The sequence below is a fragment of the Saccopteryx bilineata genome, chromosome 1 (assembly GCF_036850765.1).
Source record: "Saccopteryx bilineata isolate mSacBil1 chromosome 1, mSacBil1_pri_phased_curated, whole genome shotgun sequence".
Taxonomy (NCBI): Eukaryota; Metazoa; Chordata; class Mammalia; order Chiroptera; family Emballonuridae; genus Saccopteryx; species Saccopteryx bilineata.
Window position 1 is genome coordinate 262,393,688 of NC_089490.1, and position 23,900 is coordinate 262,417,587.

At 40.0% G+C, this 23,900-nt stretch overlaps 1 protein-coding gene and 1 non-coding gene across 10 annotated transcripts in view; both read right to left on the reverse strand.

Annotated features, from left to right (window-relative positions):
* MAST4 (microtubule associated serine/threonine kinase family member 4) overlaps positions 1-23,900 on the reverse strand; it is a 627,450-nt gene that overhangs the window by 84,555 nt on the left and 518,995 nt on the right. For all 9 annotated transcript variants that reach the window (XM_066241988.1, XM_066242046.1, XM_066241987.1 and 6 more), the window contains one exon: positions 3,940-4,009. In XM_066241988.1, coding sequence (XP_066098085.1) covers positions 3,940-4,009 — 70 coding nt within the window. The remainder of the gene's footprint in view (positions 1-3,939; positions 4,010-23,900) is intronic.
* Positions 6,330-6,442, reverse strand: LOC136321552 (U5 spliceosomal RNA). The gene has a single exon (XR_010728703.1). It is a non-coding gene; the product is annotated as a U5 spliceosomal RNA (small nuclear RNA).

Consider the following 23,900-nt stretch of genomic DNA (forward strand, 5'->3'; position numbering starts at 1 on the left):
CACCACTCACAAAAATTATATTAATGTGGTGCACAATAAAGAAAGAATGAAAAGTTCCCATATTAACCTAGATGTTATAATTGTATAAAGAGGAAGCAGATTTCTTTATTTATTTAATTGGTCTAGTCACCTGGGGTAAAACATTTTATATTCTAGTTAAAGTTGGACTAAGCTTATATAATGTTACCCACTAAGGTTCACTCCAGAAAGAATTCTGAAAGTAACCAGTGTTCTGTCTACCAGCATTCGACAAGTGTCTTTTGACCTGAACTCAGCAGACAAGTCTGTTCTAGTGATTTGCTTGTGGAAATATTTCTGATATTTAAACTTGTAAATAACAACAAAGCAACTAGGAGACATACATTTATTCAGGGCTCAGTGAAAGTGAAAGCAGTTTATAATGCATAAACCTCTGCAACTTCTGATTATAAACAATGTTATTATCTCCTCCATCTTATGGTCAAGAGAAAAAAAGTTAAAATGACACCACGATCAGATGGATTGTAAATCAGTATTATCATTAGCAAAGTAAAAATGTGTTTCCTTGCTTCAGACAAACTCAACTATACTACAGTGGTCATTTTCATGCTTTTGTTTTAACTCAGTATTAAATAATTAACTAGATAAATTTTACTCTCAAATATATATTAGATAATATTTTCCAGTCTGAAATTAAACTGTTACATTACAGAGAATGCCTACTGGAGGAGTAATATCTATCACATGGTATAAGATCAGAAAAGATTAATGATATGATCTTTATCCCTTCACCCAAGAATAATTTTAAAAACAGGGCAATCTCTCCTCTGTTGCACCAAATACACAAAATAATAAAATGTGGAAGTCTCAAAATGGCATTACTACTTTCTTTTTAAAAACATGTATTGATTGATTTTAGAGGGAGGAAGGGGGGAGGGGGAAAACCTGGACCCGGTGGTCCACCTATTTATGCATTCATTAGTCGATTCCTGCATGTGCGCTAGTGGGGACCGAACCTGCATCCCTGCTGCACTGGAACAGTGCTCCACCAACTGAGCTACCTGGCCAGGGAAAAGTGCCACTGCTTCTTACGCTCAGAAATGTGTACTAAATGGAAGCAAATGGAGAACCAGGGGTGCGATTTCCATGTTTCCTAAATGAAAACCAGCTTTAAAATGGAAGAGAAAGACCCTGAATGCATAATAATATGCCAGTTTGAGTTTTCATAGCAAATACAGGATTGATTCTGTTTACTCGAATAAAAGTTTAAAAAGATGATCACTCATGTCCTAATCTAAATTAATACTTTTTGAAGAGTGTGGAGGGAGTTCCATCTGGAAATTCATGCAAAATGAACTGGAGGTCTCCTGTGATAATCTTCTGTCACGGTTTATGGTTTATTTGTCAAAAATTAACATGCCTGGGGGTTTGTGTATTTTTTTAATAGGAAAGAAACCAGATTCATCTGTCTTCCAGTCACCCACTTAATTATTAGATTCTCTTCATTTTCATAAATCTGGCAGGATTAAGAGGCTATGATTTCTGTCATGTTTAAATGCATGCCGTAATGAGATTGCATTTTTCTTATTACTTAAAATAATTAAATGCATTCCCCCCTCCCTTTTTTTAAAAGAGACAGAGTGTCAGAGAGAGGGATAGATAGGGACAGACAGACAGGAATGGAGAGAGGTGAGAAGCATCAATCATCAGTTTTTCGTTGCGACACCTTAGTTGTTCATTGATTGCTTTCTCATATGTGCCTTGACCGAGGGCCTTCAGCAGACCAGAGTAACCCCTTGCTCGAGCCAGCGACCTTGAGTCCAAGCTGGTGAGCCTTGCTCAAACCAGATGAGCCCACGCTCAAGCTGGGGACCTCGGGGTCTCGAACCTGGGTCCTCCACATCCCAGTCCGATGCCTCTATCCACTGTGCCACCGCCTGGTCAGGCAAATGCATTCTCTTTTTTAAAGAAAGAGATATGTCTTAAAGCCTATGGTGGGTTCTTGTTTATTAATTTTTATAAGTTTTTTTTCACTTAGATGTTTTAAACTCACCACCATGAATTAATATTCATTGGCCAAACACAGGTTTTGTGGGACCAGTTAATTTTCCCATTTTCTTCCAGTGCTTAAAATAAGGAGCTAAACAGGGGTCTCCAAACTTTTTACACAGGGGTCCAGTTCACTGTCCCTCAGACCATTGGAGGGCTGCCAAATACAGTGGTCCTCTCACTGACCACCAGTGAAAGAGGTGCCCCTTCCAGAAGTGCAGTGGGGGCTGGATAAATGGCCTCAGGGGGCCGCATTGCGGCCCGCAGGCCGTAGTTCGGGGACGCCTGAAAGAATAAAAGTGGGAACTAGAGGAAATCAGGGTATGGGTCTTGAGAAGTTTTCTGGAGATCACGTCTTAATTACTCTTGCATCCTCCCCGTGGTGGAGGTCTTGTACCTTCCACACATGGACAGTTAAACAGACAGTAGAGGAGTGTGTGATGTTTACAAGGGAATCTTAATTACAAAGAAGTCTGAAAATACTGCGAACATCCTCTTCTCTGGATTTAGTAATATAGACTGCATTACATGCTGACAAATGGCTGTGAGGCCACTGTAGGTTTTGCTAGTTAGTAACGTGTTAAAACAAATCTATTTTTTTAAAGTTTTCTTTCTTCCTTTTTTTTTTAATGTTTATTATATTGATTTTACATATAGAGAGACAGGAATATCAATCTGTTCCTGTATGTGCCCTGACCAGGGATCAAACCGGCAACTTCTGCACTTCAGGACAATGTTCTAACCAACTGACCTATCCGGCCAGGGCAAAACAAACCTATTTTTTTAACCTACCTAGGTATCTTTATAAGTTCTACCTTAGTCTACTTCAAAGTCTAGTTGGGTCTCTGAGGAAAACTCAGCAAATATCCAGAACCTTCAGACGATAAACTGAATCTATCCTAAATATTCAGAGACCTGGCTACAGGGGCATTTTGTTTTCTGTGTGTTTTTCCTGGGAAGAAAAGGATAGGGTAGGTATGCAAGAGGGGTGATGGGGCCCAGGATGGTGAAGGTTTGGATCTGACAGGGTAAAGTACCCTAATTCTATACACAGAACTCAGAGACAGTGGTTGGGTAGATCTCTCTGACCTGCAGCAATCATAACAGAGGATCTGGAACAGGAAAGGTTCAGTATGAGAGCATGCGCCCACTGTCCTTGGAGCAGCAGCACCTCTTCTTGACTCAATGACCCAGAGACCAGGAAAGGTTCAGTATGAGAGCATGCGCCCACTGTCCTTGGAGCAGCAACACCTCTTCTTGACTCAATGACCCAGAGACAAGACATATCTCTTTGGTATTGGGTGCCCAATTCTAACGACAATAGGAAAACATAAAACTTCCTATTATTCATGCATGGCTTTATCTTGGGGGTGGAGGTCAATAAATTGCTGGCTTGATGAACTCAAGTAAAAGGGCATCTTAGAGTTTATACCTTGTGATCCTAAAAAAGTCATTTTTATTTTTTAAAAAGTGTATTTCAAAGACAAGAACAATAAAGTATTGCACCAGGACACAAGGATGAATCAAGCCCTTATACTACAGGCTCAGAAAACTGTTGAGCATTAAGCATGTATTAGGCGCTGGACGAGGCATGGGAGAAAACACGAGCAAGGCCATTCCTGCCTCCCCCAGGAGCCCACCACCTCATGAAGGGCCAGGACAGGTAGAGACAATTCAAACGTGAGGCGGAAACCATCAAAACTGTTAAAGCAAGAGTGTCACAACACAGTGCTGCAATGGCTTAATGCGATCTTCGGCCAGGCGAGCTTCAGAGAAGGCCCTGTATTATACAGGCAGGCTGGAAGGCACAGGAGTAAGGGGGTTTAGGAGCAAGTTGGGGGATAGGAGGGTGGGGAGCGGGATTCTCTACATAACATTTGATTATTCATTCAGCTCACAAGAAGTGCTTACCTCCGTGCAAATGAGAAATGAGCTGAGGCACTGGGGGAGAAATTTCTCGGGCTATCTTGTGGGCTATTGCCTGTTGAGAGAAAGAAGGGAAAAAAAATTACAATGTGATTTTGTTTCTGTATCACTATCCACATCTCGAAACTCCTTCTCTTCAGCAGTAAGCTTCCGTACATGTCTGTAAATCTGTAAACTGTCTTAGTTTTACCCGGAGCAGGAATTGGGGGGGGGGGGCTGAGTTCCAGGCACAGCGCTCCAAGCATGCCTCCTCTACCCATACCACCAGCCAGCACTCCTCCATATACTTAATAACCTAAACCTTTCTGTCCTACAGAACAGAAACACCAACGTTTTCGTTTTTACCCTTCCAGATGTGCTAACATTTCAAACAGCGGGATGGATGTGGAAGCATATGTGTCAACGGGGCTGGGGCGGAATGGCCTTTCCATTCTAGGGAGGTAGTCTTAGTATTTTTTATTTACAGGAAACTGAATAGAAGTCTGAGTTCTCGAAAATAAATCCTCATATTCCCTAGTACATATATTAAGGGTGGACAGGTATGTTAGAACTAGTCAATAAAAAACTGCAGCTCAGACCTATTTCTCAAATAACCTAAATCGATCTCAGCGTGGCCAAAGTAGCCCAGTAGGACTCGCCCTTATCAACAGATCCCTCTGTTCCTAAGCAGCTGGGCTGTGACTGGCCAGGCAGCCTTTCAAAACCACAGTCACACAAAGGCTGGCAGAGGGTGTCTGCCCCAAGTCCGTCTGGGGTGGACAGAGCACGGATTGCTCACTGTAAGGAGGGCAGATCCGTGGGGGCTTGTTAGAACACTCAGCCGGCTGCTGATCATTGAGAAAGCTTGGCAGGCAGCTGGTGTGGGAGAGTTCAGGACACTCCAGACCACCCTGCTTCCCTCTGCATGTTTAATTAGATTGGCAGAATTATCTGAGGACCAGTGGGGACTGTAGCTGGTCTCAACAAGGAAGTGAGAAAAGGCTGCAAACTAATCCTGCACAATCTTGAAACACGCAAAATAATCAGGAAGGTATTTTTAATCCTTTACTGCAAGCCAGTTGCCACATTACTGATTTTGTAACAGAAGTGACCACTATAATTAGGTGTAAGGAATACAAGATTGCACGTTAAAGTCAGTTCCTAGCTGTAAAGGTAAACAATTTATTATCTCTGTGTAAAAAGAATAGACCAACCCATTAAAGAGGATCCGTTTAGTGTTACCTTGAGGACTTCCGGACTGGCTATATCTCTACTGAAAATTTTCAATTAACTTAAGGTTGCAAATTTTATAGTGATGCCATTAACTTTATGACAGACAACACAATTAAAGCCATTTAACTAGAAAAAGCCCATTTCTTAGCGGGTAGAGAATAAAGAGGCATTTTTACTCCTGCTGCAATCAAATTTATCCTGCCTTTACATCTGTTGTTTCTGGGCCCCTAGAGAAATGGATCCTGCTTTTGCCCACCAGTAATCCAGAACTATTCTTGTCCATTTATCTACAGGGCTGAATTAAGTGCTTCCAACTTCTCTCAACAGCCTTTATTTCCCTGCCTGCCCCCTCTCCATTCAGCTTGTACATCAGTCTTCACATTCCTTAAAGTCTCAGTCATTTCAGGACGGCTAAAGATTTTGTTTTCCAAAGGGAAACAAATCTACCATCAGAAATCTTCATGTAAATTTTGTTTTTTTCTTTAGAAAAATGTTCACTTTGCTCATACCCTTCAGAGAGCAAACTACACGTCAATTATCAGGAGAAACAAAATGATTGTTGAACTGAACGCCACAGCATTTTCAGAACCATCCCTATCACCCTTTTCACTTAGAATAAATAATAAATTCATCACCAGTTCTGAGCTCTGTGTTCTTTGTAAAGAAAAGGCTGTATCTGGAGATTATACAAGATCAACGAGAATAACTAGAGTGCTTATTGAACATATTTAAGAGTCTGAAGGAGGGAAAAACAGGGAGTTAACGTAAAACCTTTCTCACTTCTAGAGATTTTAATGAGTGGTCCCCAGGGAGCCATGTAACATCTAATAATACACGGTGACCCATCATTTTGAGAATGAATGGGCAGAGACAGAGATATAGACATAGGTTAATTTAACTCTGCTTTAGAAAAAGAAAAAGAAATCAAAGCTTCCATCAACTATTTCTCATCTTCAGGTTCCGCCTTTCCACCTTGTGCTGCCTTCCCAGGCTCCTCTGTTGAAACCGCTCCTCATTTTCTCCTCACAAACTCCTATGCTGCTGTGAAACCCAATCCAAATCCCCACATTTTCAAGGTAAAGACTACAGAGCCATCTGTATTGTCTTATTAACCACAGATCTTCCTTCTTGTTTCATGTCAGATTGAAAAACTAAACTGAAATTAATACATACACACACATACCACATTATCACAAAGGCTCTTCTTTTTTCCTCTCCGTGGAAATCCTTAGTAAAAGGCAAAAGACTTATATGAGCTGAAGAGAAACCTTAGTATAAAGGCTGTTAAATGTAGTAGGCTATTAGAGAAAATGATGGTGTTGGGAACAAAATACCCGACAATTCCTTAAGGATAAGTACGTCTTAATCTGAGGGCAGCTCAGCAAGCTCAAGGTAAGAGAAGAAACAGGTCTTGGGAAGAGAACAGAAGGACCCCAACACAGCAGGGCAGAGCAGGAGAGACAGGCTCCTGGGAGCAGGAGATTCAGACTGCTAAAACCACTGAGTTGTAACTGTTTATTGGTAGCTAGTGGGAGGTCCAAGGAGATGTTTGGAGGCAAGCGAAAGATGCTAGAGACTTTACCCGGAATGAGTGTGCTGGCTGGGTAGACAAGGGAATGGCCAAGAAGGAGAAACTAAATTAAGGCATGGAAAGTCAATAGAAAAATTAATTCGGTGAGCAAATCAAGTGTAATTGGTGATGAACCAGGAATCAGTAATGAAAAGGTCACAGGCTACAAATAACTCGTTCCCAATGTGGGTAGATTGAGAGAATGGCTGCCCCATGGACAGAGAATTTTGAGAGAAGTGAAGTGGAAGTGGTCATGGAGAAAAAGGGTAGATGAGGAATCTATAGATTTTTGTTTCATTTACTACAGAAAAGTTCCTCAATTTACCTTTTGGAGAAATTACAAGGTTAGCAGATTATATAGGTAAAAATCAATCTTAGAAATCTTTTTTTTTTTTTTGTATTTTTCTGAAGCTGGAAATGGGGAGAGACAGTCAGACAGACTCCCGCATGCGCCCGACCGGGATCCAGCTGGCACGCCCACCAAGGGCGATGCTCTGCCCACCAGGGGGCGATGCTCTGCCCCTCCGGGGCGTTGCTCTGCCGCGACCAGAGCCACTCCAGCGCCTGGGGCAGAGGCCAAGGAGCCATCCCCAGCGCCCGGGCCATCTTTGCTCCAATGGAGCCTTGGCTGCGGGAGGGGAAGAGAGAGACAGAGAGGAAGGAGGGGGGTGGGGTGGAGAAGCAAATAGGCGCTTCTCCTATGTGCCCTGGCCGGGAATCGAACCCGGGTCCCCCGCATGCCAGGCCGATGCTCTACCGCTGAGCCAACTGGCCAGGGCCAGAAGTCTTTTGTTCTTATTTAAAATAAAAATTGGTTGCTGTGTTATCTACTTAGTCTTTGAAGACTCAGGCGCACTATTTAGTTATACCGTGATCAAAACAGCTCATTTAGAACTGATTAAATCATAAAGCAACCCTTCTCTATTTTTCACTCAGAGATGAGGACCAGACTGCTGTGGACAAGCCCAGAGCTTCCCCAGGATGAGAGAGCAAGATGGATTGAAGCCAAAGTCCTGTGTGTGACCTTCACTCCTTATAGCACTGCTCTCTGAATTCATCCCCGCATCTGCGGAGGAATACCTGAGCGGCCTTCAAATGAAAACTGGTGCCAGTTAATTCTCTGCCCATATGTGCTGCACTTGCTGTAACTCAAATCCTGCTGTTCCCAGGGATTTGCTGGCTCTTGGATGTTTGAGTGCTAGGACACTTTATAGACTGCTGGTATTGCTACTGACTGCTCTGACCCGGTAAAGCAAACCGTAGTAGTGGTCAGGCACTGGGTAGGTAATTAACTCTGTGATCCCCGGGGGGAACTAGCAAGGCTAATAAACAAGCAGTATATCAAAATGGTACTTTACCTAATGGTGCTGCACAGGGCGCCTCATTTTAGAGGCAGTTATTGTTAAGAAAGTGATTTCCAGATTAATTAAATTGTTTGATTGCTTTGTAATTAGGTTGGAGAAGTCCTGTGTCTTCACCACAGAGAAACAAGCTGCAAATCTTTTCAAAAGGCATATGCTAGACTCACTATAGATTATGAATGTGTTTTTAATAGATGTCTGTTCACAAAATAATAGTTTCTGGTTGCCTTGATTTTCTATCCGGACTGAGGGAATCCAAGAATTAATGATAACTGCCATGTGAAACTCCTGGTGGATCAAAGAGTATTTTGAGTCCCTGTTGTTATATTTGATGATCTGTCTAAACGACTGGTGATGTTTTAGGCTGTAACAATCAGTGTTGTGTTTCTTATTGCTTTGTAGGAGATTCTCAGCAGCACACTGACACTACTTAAAAACCCGAGGACCTGACTTCACACCATCAAACCCAGAAACTTCTGACTAGGTGAACACCAGCAGGCAGAGTGGACAATGCAACAGTTATATGCAGGAACCTCAGGCTGAGCGAACTTTGAAAAGTAACAGTTCAAATCTCCTGAGAAGTTTGCCTCGCATACCCGATGGATGCTAGAGAGCAAGATCTTCCTTTCACTTAGCTGTCTCAGAAACTGGCGCCTCTCCAGATATAATCGCCGAATATTAATTAAACCTGGACAGCTGTTTAGACTCTAAGTGGACACAGAAAGACCTTGACCTGCCTTCAGTGGAACTGTCTCTGGGTAAACTGTGATGGATTCACAGCAGGTCGATGAATAGAAGTAAGCTTCTATGCCTGGGCTTTCAAGTAAAGAGAGGAGTATACACAATGAAACAAAGCTTTCTTAAAATCGGGGCTCTCTGAACCTCTGCTGGTTTTCCCCATCCCCTTGAGGCTTACTGATCCTTCTACAGCCAACACCACTACTCACTGTCACCCGACTAATTCATTCATGAATAAGCAGATACTTATTCATCCTCCCCCTATTACATAGAAGAGAATGGTATAATTTGGTTTACATTTAAAAAGATACCTCCAGCAGGGCAGGAGACGACTAGCACAGACAAAGTAGGGAGGACAATGCCTTGAACAGGGCGACTGTAGATCTCAGGTAGGTGGTGGCTACAGAGCCAACAAGATTTGCTGAAAAATGGGGTTTAGCAGAATGATGGAGGAAACAGAGGAGACAAAAATGACTCCTGGATTTGAGGACTAAGCAAATGGGTAGAGAGTGAATTAACTGGGATGGGGAAGGCTGGAGGAGGATAGGGTTTGGAAGTATGGGAGAGAATTAAGATCAAAACTTGAATACCTGGGAAGGTTTCAGACCTTTATTATGGAGGCATCATCTCCAATAATTTCAAACTTGTTAAAATGTAGTCATAGTCTACATTGTATGCAATTATATGTAACAATGTTACATTCCATTGCAATTCTTATACATACTGTTTATATTACTTAATAAGACATTTTAAAATTGTTAGTTTTTATTGTACTTGAGAGCAAGTAACAGTTTTTTAGCTCACATTATTTAGTGCCTAACAGATTTAATAGCCCTGATCTGTTTCAGACACTCATTAGTCAACAGCACTAAGCAGACGTCTATAGAGAAGGAAAATTCTATAGGCTAAATACGGACATTTGAGTAATGACAATTTCAATCATTCTGTCTCCTGTCACCATAGTTAAAAGTGAATGAAATATAATAACATGTGTACTATATTCTATTTTTCTCCTCTACTTGCTAACTTATCATTCTAAATGCTGGTGAGGAATAAATTCTAGTTATATGTGTAGATACACAAAAAGTATAGTTTGATTTCTCAATGCCTAACCTAGTCCCAGTATATAGCAGTCTAGAAATATGGCTTTCTTCCTAATTTAACAACTCTACTAAATTCTGTTTATGCACAGAGCTTTGAACTACCTGGTAGGACAGATTAAATAGGCAAACAAGTCCCAAAAAGCTAAAAATCTTCCGACAGAAGCAGATCTGAACATTGCCAACTCTAGACTCATCTGGTAAAACTAATTAATTCTGGATTCAATTTCATGTGAAAAAGGAATTTTCTTAAACCAACGCCCTTAAATGTACTAAAATGACTTACTAAAAGACTCTCAGTGATAATACCATATAGAGGATGTAATGTGTCACAAAAGACTCAACTATTATGCACGTAAGGCTTCTAAGGAGTGACTGATAAGGTTACAGGGTGGAAACCATGCAGGGAGTGAAAGAGAGTTCCTATACCGGGTCAATTTCTATGTCATACAACTCTCATAAATGACTATTGTCTCCATTTCACGAGGCTGTTCCTCTGAAATTTGTATTCTGTATTTGAAATGCTGTGGCATTGACACGAATCCCTTGGAGGTGTGTAATAATGGGTTCTTAAGAATGTTTTAGCTTTTCAGTGACCCTTCCTGATTACTCTGTATTGGTGTCACATCTCAAGGTGATCCTGGGTAAAGATTGGTGAATGTCAAAAGTGATGAAGAAAGTTGATTTTTAGTTGTATGTTTTCTTCCCATCTACAGTAATTCATCTTCCCCGTAACAGGAAAGAGATTACTTTTAGCCTTTGCTTAAAGCTATGGAGTAGCATATGTAAAGTCAAGGAAGAGGATGGGGGCGGGGGCAATTAAAAACATAGCCACTGTAACAGGAGTTTCATGCAATTTTATAAAACTTGATACAATCTATTAGTCTTAGATAATTAATTAGTTGCCATAGCTAGATAAAAGATTGAGTTAAATAATACAACCTGAAGTATGAATGTTATTTTTTTTCTGCCTTACATGAAGGGATTTCAATTCTTTACCATAATTAGATATAAAGACTATCCCCTTTTACCTCGAGGAGGAGTGGATACTATCAGAAAATTGGTTCTTCTCAGATTGTTTGCTTCAATTGTTGAGTAATTTTTAGTCTAAGAGAAAGTATTTAAATGAAATGCTGTACATCCATGTAACTTGTATATAATGTAATCTTAATGTATTCAATATTTTTTATTATAAACCTTTTCCTTTCAGTTCTTCTTAGTTAAAAAATAAATACTAAATATAAAGTGAACTCATTTAACAAATGCTAAATGTTCCTTTAGCTTCTGGTATAGAGGAATTCTATCTAAAAGAAGCAAAAGATGTGTATTTTTTCCTTTTAAATTTTCATCATTTTTCAGTTTCTAACTCCAGAAATATGTTCAGACTTATAAGAATCAAAGACATTAAATTATACTGCTTCATAATAAAATAATATGTAATGTGCCAACTATCTAACAAGTCTAAATTCTGACTTTAAGTTTCCATAAACAATAGAGACTTTGAAAATCCCCCAGTCTGGACACTCTTTTTCCGCTAATGTTTTCCTCACCCTTTCCTCTTCCATTTCATTAGATAAATAAACAGTTCTCAATCTGGGGTGCATAGGAGAATGAGGTGGGGAGCTTTAGAAATGCTGATGGCCAGGCGCTATTCCACCCCCTTTTAAATGAAGTGATTCTAACATGCTGCCAGGGCCAAGAGCTGGGGCCTTAGCATTTACTTGGATGCTGTAAATCAATTACAGAACTTCCACTTGCCCTTTAGAGTCCTTAACTAGGAAGTCTTAAATTGTTTTCCCTACTTCCCTATTTTCTTCTGTAACTCAACTTCCCTCTTTCTTGTTTCAGGTATACTAGTTCAATTCCCCTTGAATGCATTTACTTCACTCTGACTTCCAAGTATTCTCAAAACAGGACTAAGACCTGATGATCCCTTCCCTATCAATACAAATACCTTCCTACCATGTCAACACTCCAGGAATCCCACCTTCCCACAGGTGTCCTCTTAGCTTGATCAAGTAAGCGAATCCACGTACCTTTCCCAAATAATATAGCTCTTCTCTTCTAAACACAATTATTTCCACAACTTATCCCTTCCTCTGAAACAGAAACATTGCCAACCTAAGTTGCGCATTGTTCCCATGTCCCTGGGTTAAGACTGAAAGTTTCTCTCAAAGAAAAACATAGGAAAGGAAATATTCATAAATCCTAATCCTGTTTGTATGTTTACTATCAACTTTGATCATTTGATTATTCAACTTTTGAAACACCAGTTTTCATTTTATTCAATGCCTAACAATAAGTGAATGAAACATTTGACTTAAAACTGCACATCTTGCCCTAGCCAGATAGCTAAGTTGGTTAGAGCAGTGGTCCCCAACCATTTTTGGGCCACGGACCGGTTTAATGTCAGAAAATATTTTCACAGACTGGCCTTTAGGGTGGGATGAATAAATGTATCACGTGACCGAGACAAGCATCAATAGTGAGTCTTAAACGGATGTAACAGAGGGAATCTGGTCATTTAAAAAAAAATAAAACATCGTTCAGACTTAAATATAAATAAAACGGAAATAATGTAAGTTATTTATTCTTTCTCTGTGGACCAGTACCAAATGGCCCATGGACCGGAACCGGTCCGCGGCCCGGGGGTTGGGGACCACTGGGTTAGAGCATTATCCCGAAGTGCAGAAGTTGCCAGTTCTATCCCCAGTCAGGGCACATAGAGGAGCAGATATCAATGTTTCTCTCTCTCTCTCTCTCTCTCCCTCCCTCCTCCTTCCTCTCTTGCTAAAATCAATAAATAAATATAAAAAAACTCCTACACATCTTCTGCTTTCATTTTTTTCAGAGGCAGAATGTCTATTACTTGGTCCATGTTAATTAATATTAAAACATTTGAAATATGACAGTTAAAATCAAGGCAGGAGGTTTCAATTTAACAAATGATTATCAGAAGCAAATATAAGATCACTCTAAGTATTCTAGTCATTCCTGCTTGCAGAAAATATAATTTGCCCTTACCCACTTTAGGGGCATGTCCATCCAGGGACTTATTCTATTTATATTCCACATACGTGTGTACCTGATATATTAAGCATAGAATCCTAAGTAACTGGTGGGTCGGGTGAAGAAAATTTGTTTCAAACCACACGCAACCAGAGATTCTGTAGGCACAAACATCAGTCTTTTAGAGAATCACTACCGTAACAAGCCACAGTTATTAATTACAATGTGTTGAACCCTTCAGATATGTCGAGATATATTCAGGCAGGGTAAAACAGTTGTGATTACTCTCTCAAAAAGTAAAACAGGGTCTTTAAGGCCCTCTGAGTAAGAAATTAGGTATGTGTGTGTGTATATATATATATATATATATATATATATATATATATTTGGCATATTAGATAATTTAACAAATACTTATCTTACTTAAATGTAAGATCTTACCATGTAAAACAACTAGAGGAAAACTTAGGGGAAAACTCTCCTTGACAGTGGTCTTGGTAATAACTTTTTGGCTATGATACCAGACATGCAAGCACCTAAAAGCAAAAATAAACAAGCAAGTCTATATCAAACTAAAAAGCTTCTACCTAGCAAAAGACACTATTAGCAAAAGGAAATGGCAACCTACCAAATGGGAGAAAATATTTGTAAACCATATATCTGATAAAGGGTTAATATCCAAAATATATAAGGAACTCATACAACTCAATAGAAAAAAAAATTAGGATTAAAAATGGGCAAAGAAGCCATGGCTGAACAGTTTGGTACATCATCCCTATAGGCGAAGGTTGTGGGTTGTTTCTGGTCAGGGCACAGACAGGAAAAGGTCGATGTTTCTGCCTCTCTTTTTCCTTCTCCTCTCTCTAAAATCAGTAAATAAATTAAAAAAAAAATCTTTAACAAAAGAAATATGGGCAAAGAATTTTAATAGGCATTTTTTCAAAGAAAACATACAGATGGCCAAAAGGCACACAAAAAGATGTACCCTTACAGACAGACAGCAGTGTGGTGATTACCAGAGGAAAAGGAGAGCGCAGAGTGAAGGGTAGATGAATGTGATGGAAGAAGTCTTTACTGGGGGTGTTGAACACATAATATAGATGACACATTATAGAATTATACCCCTGAAACCTATACATTTATTAATCAATGTCACCGCAACAAATTCAATTAGGAAAAAAGAAAAGATCAAACTAGAAAAGTCTGAGGGCTCATTGCCCATAAACTTGAGGGCAGTATTCCAGGTGAGTCGTCACCTGGGCGGGACGCGGGGGCTCTGCTTTTATTAAGCACTCGGGTGGTTCCTAGGCGCACCACAGTTGCAGAATTCCAGCTTGAGAATGGTGATTCTTAACCTTGGCTTCACATTATAAAGTAATAGTCTAAGGAACATTAAAAAAATAAAATAAAAAATCCCCATGGCCAAGTCACTTCAAATTAAATTAGAATGGGGTGAGGGTGGGGGCAGGCATCAATCATTTTTAAAGCTGCCCAGGTGATTCCCTTGTGTGTTCAAGTCTGAGATAGGCTGCTTTAGATTCCACTAAAGAAAGTGAATCTTACAGATTAAGTTGTTCTCTAACTTTGCTATGTATCAAAATCCCCCGGGGAGCTTTAAAAAGGCTATACACTGATGCCAGGCCAGACACTTCAAGTTTCTGACTTAATTGGTCTGGGACCTGAGTTTTTTTAAAAAGCTCCACTGGTGATTCCAACGTGCAGCCAGCTTTAGAACCTGCAGTAATCCTCACACTGCGGAGTGCGTCCGAATCACCTTGAGGATTTGATAGACCACAGATTACTGGGCACCTACCAGCAGTTAATTAGCAGTTCTGGGTTGGAGCCTCAAAGTTTGTATTTCCAACTAGTCTCCTGGTGCTGCTGCTGCTGGTCTGGGGGTCACATTCAGGGAACCCCACACTCACGTACATCATGATGAACAATGGGACGTACTTCTTTAATGAAAAGAAAATTGAGCTCATGTCTTTTTTAAAAAAAATAGCTTTAATGTTGAAGAGAGACCTCATGGAGGTGGCATGGGCAGAGAGAGCATTCACAAAGAGGGGGTCCGCTCCCATTCTACTGCAGAAGCCTGGGGCCAGGGAGTGGCTGGGAAGAGGAGCAGGTGTGAAACCACGTCAGAGGGAAGAGAAGACTTATCAGGGAGGATGTAACGACATAGGAGGCCGAGGTTGCTAGCGTGGGTAATCAGGTGGGTAATGTTACTAATAACTGAGTTGCTGCCTTAGCCTCCTAACAGAACTGGTGATGATAAACTTGGTATTGGGTAACAGGTGCTGGAAAAAGCAGCAGTAAATAGAAGAATGTATCTGTGTGCTCAGGAGAAATGTCTAGGCTGAAGATAAAGCACATGCATGAAGCAGAAGACCTTGGTCAGAGAGTGATTGTCATTGGTAAGAGGGTGACAAAGACGAAACCAAGGAATCTCAATAGTTAAAATGGATGAGGAAAGAAACAGGAACCAATGAGGAGGACAGAGATACAGAAGAAAGTGTCACAGGAAGCAAGGCAAGGGCCACTTTCAGGAAGCAGGAAATGGTTCCTGGTATCAAGTGCTGTGGGGTGCCCGGGCTGAAGACAAAGCAGGCATGAGACTGGGCCACTGGATGCGCACGGACTGAGCGGAGCAGCAGGACAGTCACGTCCTGCCTGAGTACATCATCCAGGACACTTGGCCGAGGCTGGACTGAACTAGTTCCCCAAGGGACCTGGAGGAGGAATTGCTGGCTGTTTTACCAAGACAGAAAATAAAGACAATGAATAACAACATCAACATTTGGTTATTCAGTTAATCAAGTTAAAATTTTTAAAATAAGAAATTTCAAGTGCTATGTCAATATCTAATCATTTCACAGAATGATTTAAAAACCTAATATTAAAAATGCGCTATCAGCTAGAAAATGGGCGAGCGAGTGCCTCAGTGAGGGCTTGGTTTTTCCATTGTGTGATATGAGGTCGTAGCAAAATGAAACGATGCTTCCCCAACAGGATAGAGGCTTTCTAATCCGGGTGTCTTAGCACAGAACAGTTTTGCTTCGGACATTTTAAACCAGTGTCATTTTTTAAACAACAACAAAAAGGAAAACACTCTACTAAAAAGTTTCATAGTGTTTCCCCACCACTATTATTCAGAATAAAAGGGAAAAAATAATTTATCCAGCAATATATGTCATAACACTTACATCTTCACTCAGATCCTACCCCCTGCGGCAGACTCATGCATTCCTAGGTGATGTTAGGTAGAAGACAGGAGCATATGCCCACCACCACCAAAAGGCTGACAAAAGATAAATTAGACAGAGGGGATAACTTTAGTGCAGCGACTAATATTGGAAAATGCTAAACATCAAACTGCTTAACTGCTTTAAGCTGGAGGCAGATGGTAAGGGCGGAAGCAATGTGCACACATGGGATTTTGCTGGTGTAATGTTTAAAATCCATAGGAAAAAAAAAACTGTTCACTTTTGAATAACTTAAAAACCCAATTCGAAAGGTAGTACATGCTCATGGTGAAAGACCTGGAAAACACATTAAATTATAAAAATGAAATTGGTAATTCTACTCATGTAATATAATATTGTGGTGTTTTCCTTCAGTTTGTTTTTTTGACTGTGTGTAGATATATAAATAAATCATACTTGTAAATATGATCATAAACCATACTCAGTTTTTATATTCTGTTCTTTATAATTAGGTTGTAATGATAATTTTCCTACACTATTGAATATTATTTTAAATATTATCTTTAATGACTATAAATTACTGATTATACAGAGGGATTACAATTTAACCATCACAGTTCTTACTATTTAAGGTTTCAGTTGTTTCCAATTTTTTCTACTACAAATAACACTGTGTTTAATATCCTGAAATATATATTGCTGAGTACTTTTCTGATTATTTCCTCAAATTATATTTCACAAAGTACAAATAACAGTTTAAGTGATATGAACTATTTTTAGGGTTCTTGATATACACTATTGCTCTGCTTACTAAAAAGATCGTCAATTTACAATAATGTGCTGAGAATAACCATCTCACCACACCATCACCAAAAATGATTATTACTAGGTGTGCTTTTTAATATTTGTAAATCAGGGGTAACCTGGTATTTATTGTGATGTGCATTTATCTGATTAGTGAGAGATTAAACATTTTATTTATTTACCTGTTATTTCTGCTTCATTTGGTGAGCTGCCTGTTCTTGTCCTTTGCCTATTTCCAGTGAGGCATTAGAATCTTTTCTTGCATTCATGTAAAAGAGCTAGCTCTTTATGACTTAATAATATTAAACTTCTGCCCATTATATTTATTGCAGATATTTTCTCAGTTATTTATTAGTCTCTTAATTTTATTACAGAATTCTAAACTCTTCATATTCTCATATTATCAATCTCCCTTAAGCGGTTTCTTCTAATTTTTCTTGCTCAGAAATGATTTCCCCATCCTAAACATACTAAGTTTTCAACTAGATATTAATTTTACTTTTCAGGGTTTAGTTTTTACGGGTAACATACAATCCATATGAAAATCACTTCAGTATACAGTATGAAGGACGCTTGCCTCACGTGTTTTCATTCAGCTAGCCAATTTCCCCAGTGCCACTTGCAGATTCAGCTCTCAGTGGTGTGTGATGTTTCCCCCTCAGATCAACATCAATCCCTGTCCATTTTCTTCATGTGTGAATGACTGCATTGCTATCACTTTATGATGTGTGATCATTTCAGGTTAAACTCACTGAATTTACTTGGCCAATTGTATCCACTCAGTCTTCCAGCTATAGCCTAGAGTCTATGGTACCATCGTGAGTGTCTGTCATCTTTATGGGCACCCAACAGCTTTTGAGCAGCCTCCCTATATAAGAAGACTCTCCCCTATTATGAGGCCTGCCTCCCCATGGTTGAGGTCACCACCCACCTTCCTAGCTTTCCCTGCCATGACAGCATTGGCAAGGCTTTGCCAATCGGGTCTAAACTCAACTACGCCTTGAAAATGGACAACATGAAGAAGTATGTGCCAAAGGAGTCAAATTTGTGGAAAAAATGGTGGAGGAAGCATCTCTCTTGGGGGGCAGCAGTGTCAGAGTTTCTGGAATCCAGGGGTCAGGAACTCACTCTGGTTCAGTGCCATGTTGCAGTCTGGGTGCTTCTCCAGGCCATGTGGCCTCCAATGCTCACTTTCTGGCCCTCCTGGAAATTCTGTGAGTTACCGGATACACTTTAGTCAGTCATGCCTCTGCTTAAACGCCACAGAATAAATGTGGTGCTTGCAGTGAAGGAAACAGTCTCTCTCTCACACTCTCATGAGGACCCTGATTGGAAATGCTTTAGAACAGTAACTTAATTTGGAGAAACTATAATATTTAGCCTTTCACAAATGAACATGACATGTCTTTCTATTATTCAAAAACAGCTTAGCTTTCAAATAAAGTTTTGTTATTTCTTCACAGCAAGCAAAACTCTTTCAAGTCTCTTTCTGGTTACTTCAAAGGCATGATATTTTATGTCCCACATTTCTGGGGGTGTGTGGATGGGGGTATGAGGAAAGAGTGGAATGCTATCATAAATTGATTCCTTTCTTTCATTACCATTTCTAACTGGTTATAGTTTGTAATATATAATAATATTAATTTCTATATAATTATCTTATATACTATCAATTTAATGAATGCTTTCACTAATTTTAATATGTATATACTTAATTCTTCTGAATACTATAGGTTATTTATATCATCTAAATATAAAAAACGTTACCACCTTTGAGTTATAGATTTTGTTTCAGTTTTATGTGTTGTTTGACTACAAAGAACCTTTAGAATAAAGTTAAATATCAATGGAGAGAGATTTCAATAGAATGTCTCTGTTATTTCAATCAAGTAAGATATTGGCCATTAGATTAAATTAGATATGTCTTACTCATTATGAAATTCTCTAGTCATTCTCATTTTCTAAAGAATTTTAACAGAAATGGATGTTTAATTTTAAAATGTACACTTTCCACATCTATTCAGATGAACATTTTACCTATTGCTATGATGCTTTAATAGCATTCATAATTTTAAACCAATCAACATTCTTGAGATAAATCTCGGTAGTTTATAGTAAATAATTCTTATAGTGTACTATTGAGTTTTAACAGTGGTATTTCATTTATTTATTTATTTATTTATTTATTGAAGCTGGAAACGGGGAGAGACAGTCAGACAGACTCCTGCATGCGCCGGACCGGGATCCACCCGGCACACCCACCAGGGGCGACGCTCTGCCCACCAGGGGGCGATGCTCTGCCCCTCCGGCGGGGCGTCGCTCTGCTGTGACCAGAGCCACTCTAGCGCCTGGGGCAGAGGCCAAGGAGCCATCCCCAGCGCCCGGGCCATCTTTGCTCCAATGGAGCTTTGGCTGCGGGAGGGGAAGAGAGAGACAAAGAGGAAGGGGGAGGGTGGAGAAGCAAATGGGCGCTTCTCCTGTGTGCCCTGGCCGGGAATCGAACCTGGGTCCCCCGCACGCCAGGCCGACGCTCTACCGCTGAGCCAACTGGCCAGGGCCAAACAGTGGTATTTCAAAGTGAAGGGGGTTGGTAGTTTTCATATCCTGTGCTGTATAAATAATTTCTTTTAATTTTCTTCTGTGACATACAAGGAAAACACTTATTTTCATGCTAGTAAGTTATAGCCTTTAAATAATTTTAAAAAACACCTGAATGTGTATTTTACTAATTAATAAATTCAAAAGGAATACAGTATAACTCACTTCCTGACCCACTCTACAAAGTCAAGTAACTCAGCATAGCGTACTCCTGCCACACACCCATCTCACATCATAGTCGATATGAGTTCTAGACCTACCTTATTTGTGAGTCCTGACTTACACTATGACTTTTTAAAGAATCTTTCAAACTTTCATTTTTCTATTAATGCTTACCATAGTGATTTCAAACCTCATCTTCCCAATTACATATTTAGGCCTTCATTTCGATTTAACTCTCGGTCATCTTCTGAATATCTTTAGACCAGTTTCTCAGAAAAAGATATAGAACGTATATTTTATGTGATCTCAAATATATAGTAATGCCTTAATACATACATCTGTCTAAAAGCTTAGCAAATACAGTTCTTTGGTCTCAACATCATTGTCCAGCTGAGGCCAGCATGAGTTTTATTCCTTCACAAGCTGTAAGTTTTTTTTCTTCCTGATAGTTCAGATAGTTACTGTATCTTTCCTTCATTGCTTACAAATTTTAAAGTCACAAAACTATATCTAAGGAAGAGTTTTATTTCACTGCTTCTTGTTTTTATGACAAGTTTTCTTCCAACTTGAAAAAGTCTTCATTAATATTATCCTTGATTATTATTTTTGTTTCATTTATCTGGTCTCCCACCAAAATGAGATATTGTTATAAATTAAAGAATACCCAATTTACTGGGGATGAATATTTAACACCAGAAGGCAGAGTTTTCCAAGTCTAATAAAGAAAGATAAGGCTGTTGGAGGGCAACGGAAGTCAGAGGGCACCTCAATAGCAGCTTTCTTGCGGTGGGAGGTGACAGCCAGATTTCTCTGGTTGTTGGCACAGACACTAAGTCTCATATGTCATCGCATGCAACACAGAAGGGTGAACTTGACCTTCTGTCTTCTGCCTAGCAGGCTGTCATACTATTATTCCTGAGGGCTAGCCATGAGTTGACTGTTTTTGAATCATGAGATGTTATATTGTACATGGGAATAATTCTTCCTAAAGCTGTGACCAATCATTGATACAGTCTCCATAGCCAGAATTACTGCAGTTTTATAAACTGGTGACAGCAGAATGTTACAAATATTTCAATTAAAAGCATAATTAGCTAACAAACACACTACTCATGAGCCAACTCATCACTGTGAGGTTTGTTAATGTCAGGGACTTGAATTCAGGTACTGTAACTTCTATCTTGCTTGTAAAGACAATCTCAGAAAATGAAACGGTAAATAGGAATTGGGTTAGATAGGCATATATTCATGATAGAAATGACTAAACCCTCACACCACCAGAAGAAATGAACATCCATCACTTATGTCAACAATCAAAATAGGAAGAATAGAATAAAACAGCTTCATAGAACTACTGACAAAGCAGACTGCTAGTTTTATGCGAAATTTGTTGGGGGAAGTCCATACATCTCTTGGTGTTAAAAGTCTGCCTGGGTCTGAGACACAGAAGATTTTACATTTGGCATTCTTTTCTGAAAATCAAAACTGTCAAATGAAGTGATTATTGATAAGCTTAAAATTCATATTTTCATATTTCCTACTGAGATGATGACACAAAAGTACCAAATGTGAACCAGCTCACAATATTTTTCTTTCAATTTCAATAATGACAGAATGTGCCCATTCCCAAACCAAAGTACTGATCCCACAAGGAAATGGGCTTTTCATCAGCTGAAGAACTGGCTATGTTTCCTGTATTTGGCCTATTTAAAATGATTTGCATTCTGCCATTTGCAGCAACATGAATAAACCTTGAGCACATATGCTAAGCGAATAAATCAGGCAGAGAAAGACAAATACTGTGTGATCTCACCTATACGTGGAGTCTAAAAGAGCTGAACTCAGAGAAACAGAGAGTAGACATGGTTACCAGAGGCTGGGAGTTGAGAGAATTGGGCAGATGCTGTTTAAGGGTATAAACTTGCAACTAGTAGATAAAAAAGTTCCAGAGATCTAAAGCCCAGTATAGAGATTATAGTCAGTAATACTGTTTACAAACTTCAAAGTTGCTAAGAGACTAGGTCTTAATCGCTTTCATGAAGAAGAAGGTAATTACATAATATGATAGAGGCATTAGCTAATGTGCTGGTAGTAATCATACTGCACAATATAAACGTATCAAAACCAACTGTGGTAATACCTTAAACTTTATCAACGTTATATGTCAATGTTACCTCAATCTCAATGAATAAAATAGGATGATTGACATCTCTAAATGAAGTGAAGCATGTTCTTTGACTCCCCCACCCTTCATACACACACACACACACACACACACAGTTACTCTCCCTCTCTCAAAACCTTCAAAACTAAATTCATACCTTCAATGGCTGGCAGGTCACTCTGGTAATTACCACAGATTTCCAGTGCATTCCCACAGGTGCGAAAAGAGGCTTTTAGGCTTAACTGTTCTAGTATCTAGATACACTTGCCACAAACTGAGATGTATTACTACTCCAGATAATACATTCTGAAGTCCAAACTCTTCAAAATGTGCCTGGGAGACTCAGACAACAGTATAACCAGTTTTCCCATCAAAAGTCCTTATAAATAAAACATCCATCTTCAGATGACAATGAAATGAAAAACGTGACCATACACCTATATCCAGAACATGTTTGTGGGTTACTTAGGAATCCCCCCATCTTATATATGCAGAGTCCAAATGGTTGTCCCATAATTACTTTTTCCTTAATCTTTTCGATGCTGAGAGATTTTTATTAGCTTCTAGAATACTTAAAGCAGGCTGCCAGCCCTGGCCGGTTGGCTCGGTGGTAGAGCCTTGGCCCAGTATGTGGATGTCTCGGGTTTGATTCCTGGTCAGGGCACACAGTAGAAGTGACCATCTGCTTCTCCACCCCTCTCTCTCTTTCTCTTTCTCCCTTCCTGTCTCTCTCTTCTCCTCCCACAGCCATGGCTTGATAGGCTTGAGCGAGCTGGCCTCGGGCACTGAAAATGGCTCCATGGCCTCTGACTTAGGTGCTAAAAATGGCTCATGGCGCAACGGAGCAAGGGCCCCAGATGGGCAGAGCATCGCCCCCTAGTGGGCTTCCTGGGTGGATCCTGGTCTGGGCGCATGCAGGAGTCTGTCTTTCTGCCTCACCTCCTCTCACTAAAATAAAAGAATTAAAAATTTAAAAAGCAGGCTGCCAATGAAGAACACAAGGCCAATATGAATTAATCCTGAGACCACATGGTAAAAGATTCCTTTATACCAAAAGAACTAGAAATATGAAGTTATGTTGCCTTAGAAGAAATATTTAAAAAGAATACACACAATACCCCCTCCTTCTTTAACAGAACAGGAAATTAAAACCATGTGGAGATATCGGAATTGTTCAAAGTCATAGGTGATCAACAGCAGACCTTCATAAAACTTTCAAAATATTAACCTGAAGTATTAACCTCTTTCTGTCTAAGGAAAAAGGATAAACATATCCTCACTTGTTTATTAGGTAGTGCCACTGCCAGCTGACCATCCTTGACCTGATAGAGCCATGGGGACAGGTTAGTGTACTGTTGTTACCCTGCTCATCTCCTGACTACCAGGTACTCAAATTTTTAAGTATTATAGCACCATACTTCATTCCTAAAATAACCTGGATATTTTCTCTACTCTTAAAACATGCCATGAATGATCATTACAACAACTAAATATCTGTAAACCTACGTGTTTCTTTTCAAAAAGTGAGTCCCCCATCCCAAGCCACCTTCACGTGAGGAACCAAGTTCTTTGACAGAATAAGATAGAAGACAAATAAATGACAATTATTCATCTCGACACTGCGTTCGGGCCCCAGAAGGGAGAGTACAACCCAGGTCTTCCCTGGTCCCTCCAGAGGGCACCTTTGGGTCAGACTCCAGGGCCTCGCTGGGAAGGAGGCAAGAGGCAGAGACCAGCCAGCAGGGTTCCAGCCCGGGCTCTGGTCTTTACCTTTAGCTCAAGGAAAAGCACACTGTCGCCCCAACTGTGACAAGGTTGATTTTTCCCTGACTGAAGCAAAGGTGGACTGGGGGGCTGGGAACCCCAATCCCAAATTACCCTTCCTACTCCCTTTCCCCGACACAGCTCCTCTGGAACTGCGGTTCTGTCCACTAGCGGTGACTTTTTGAAAAGTGCTGTTTGTTCCCCAAGTCAGCTTGAGGCCAGAGTAAGAGCACCAGAGGAGGGTCCTCCGGAGGCTGGTGT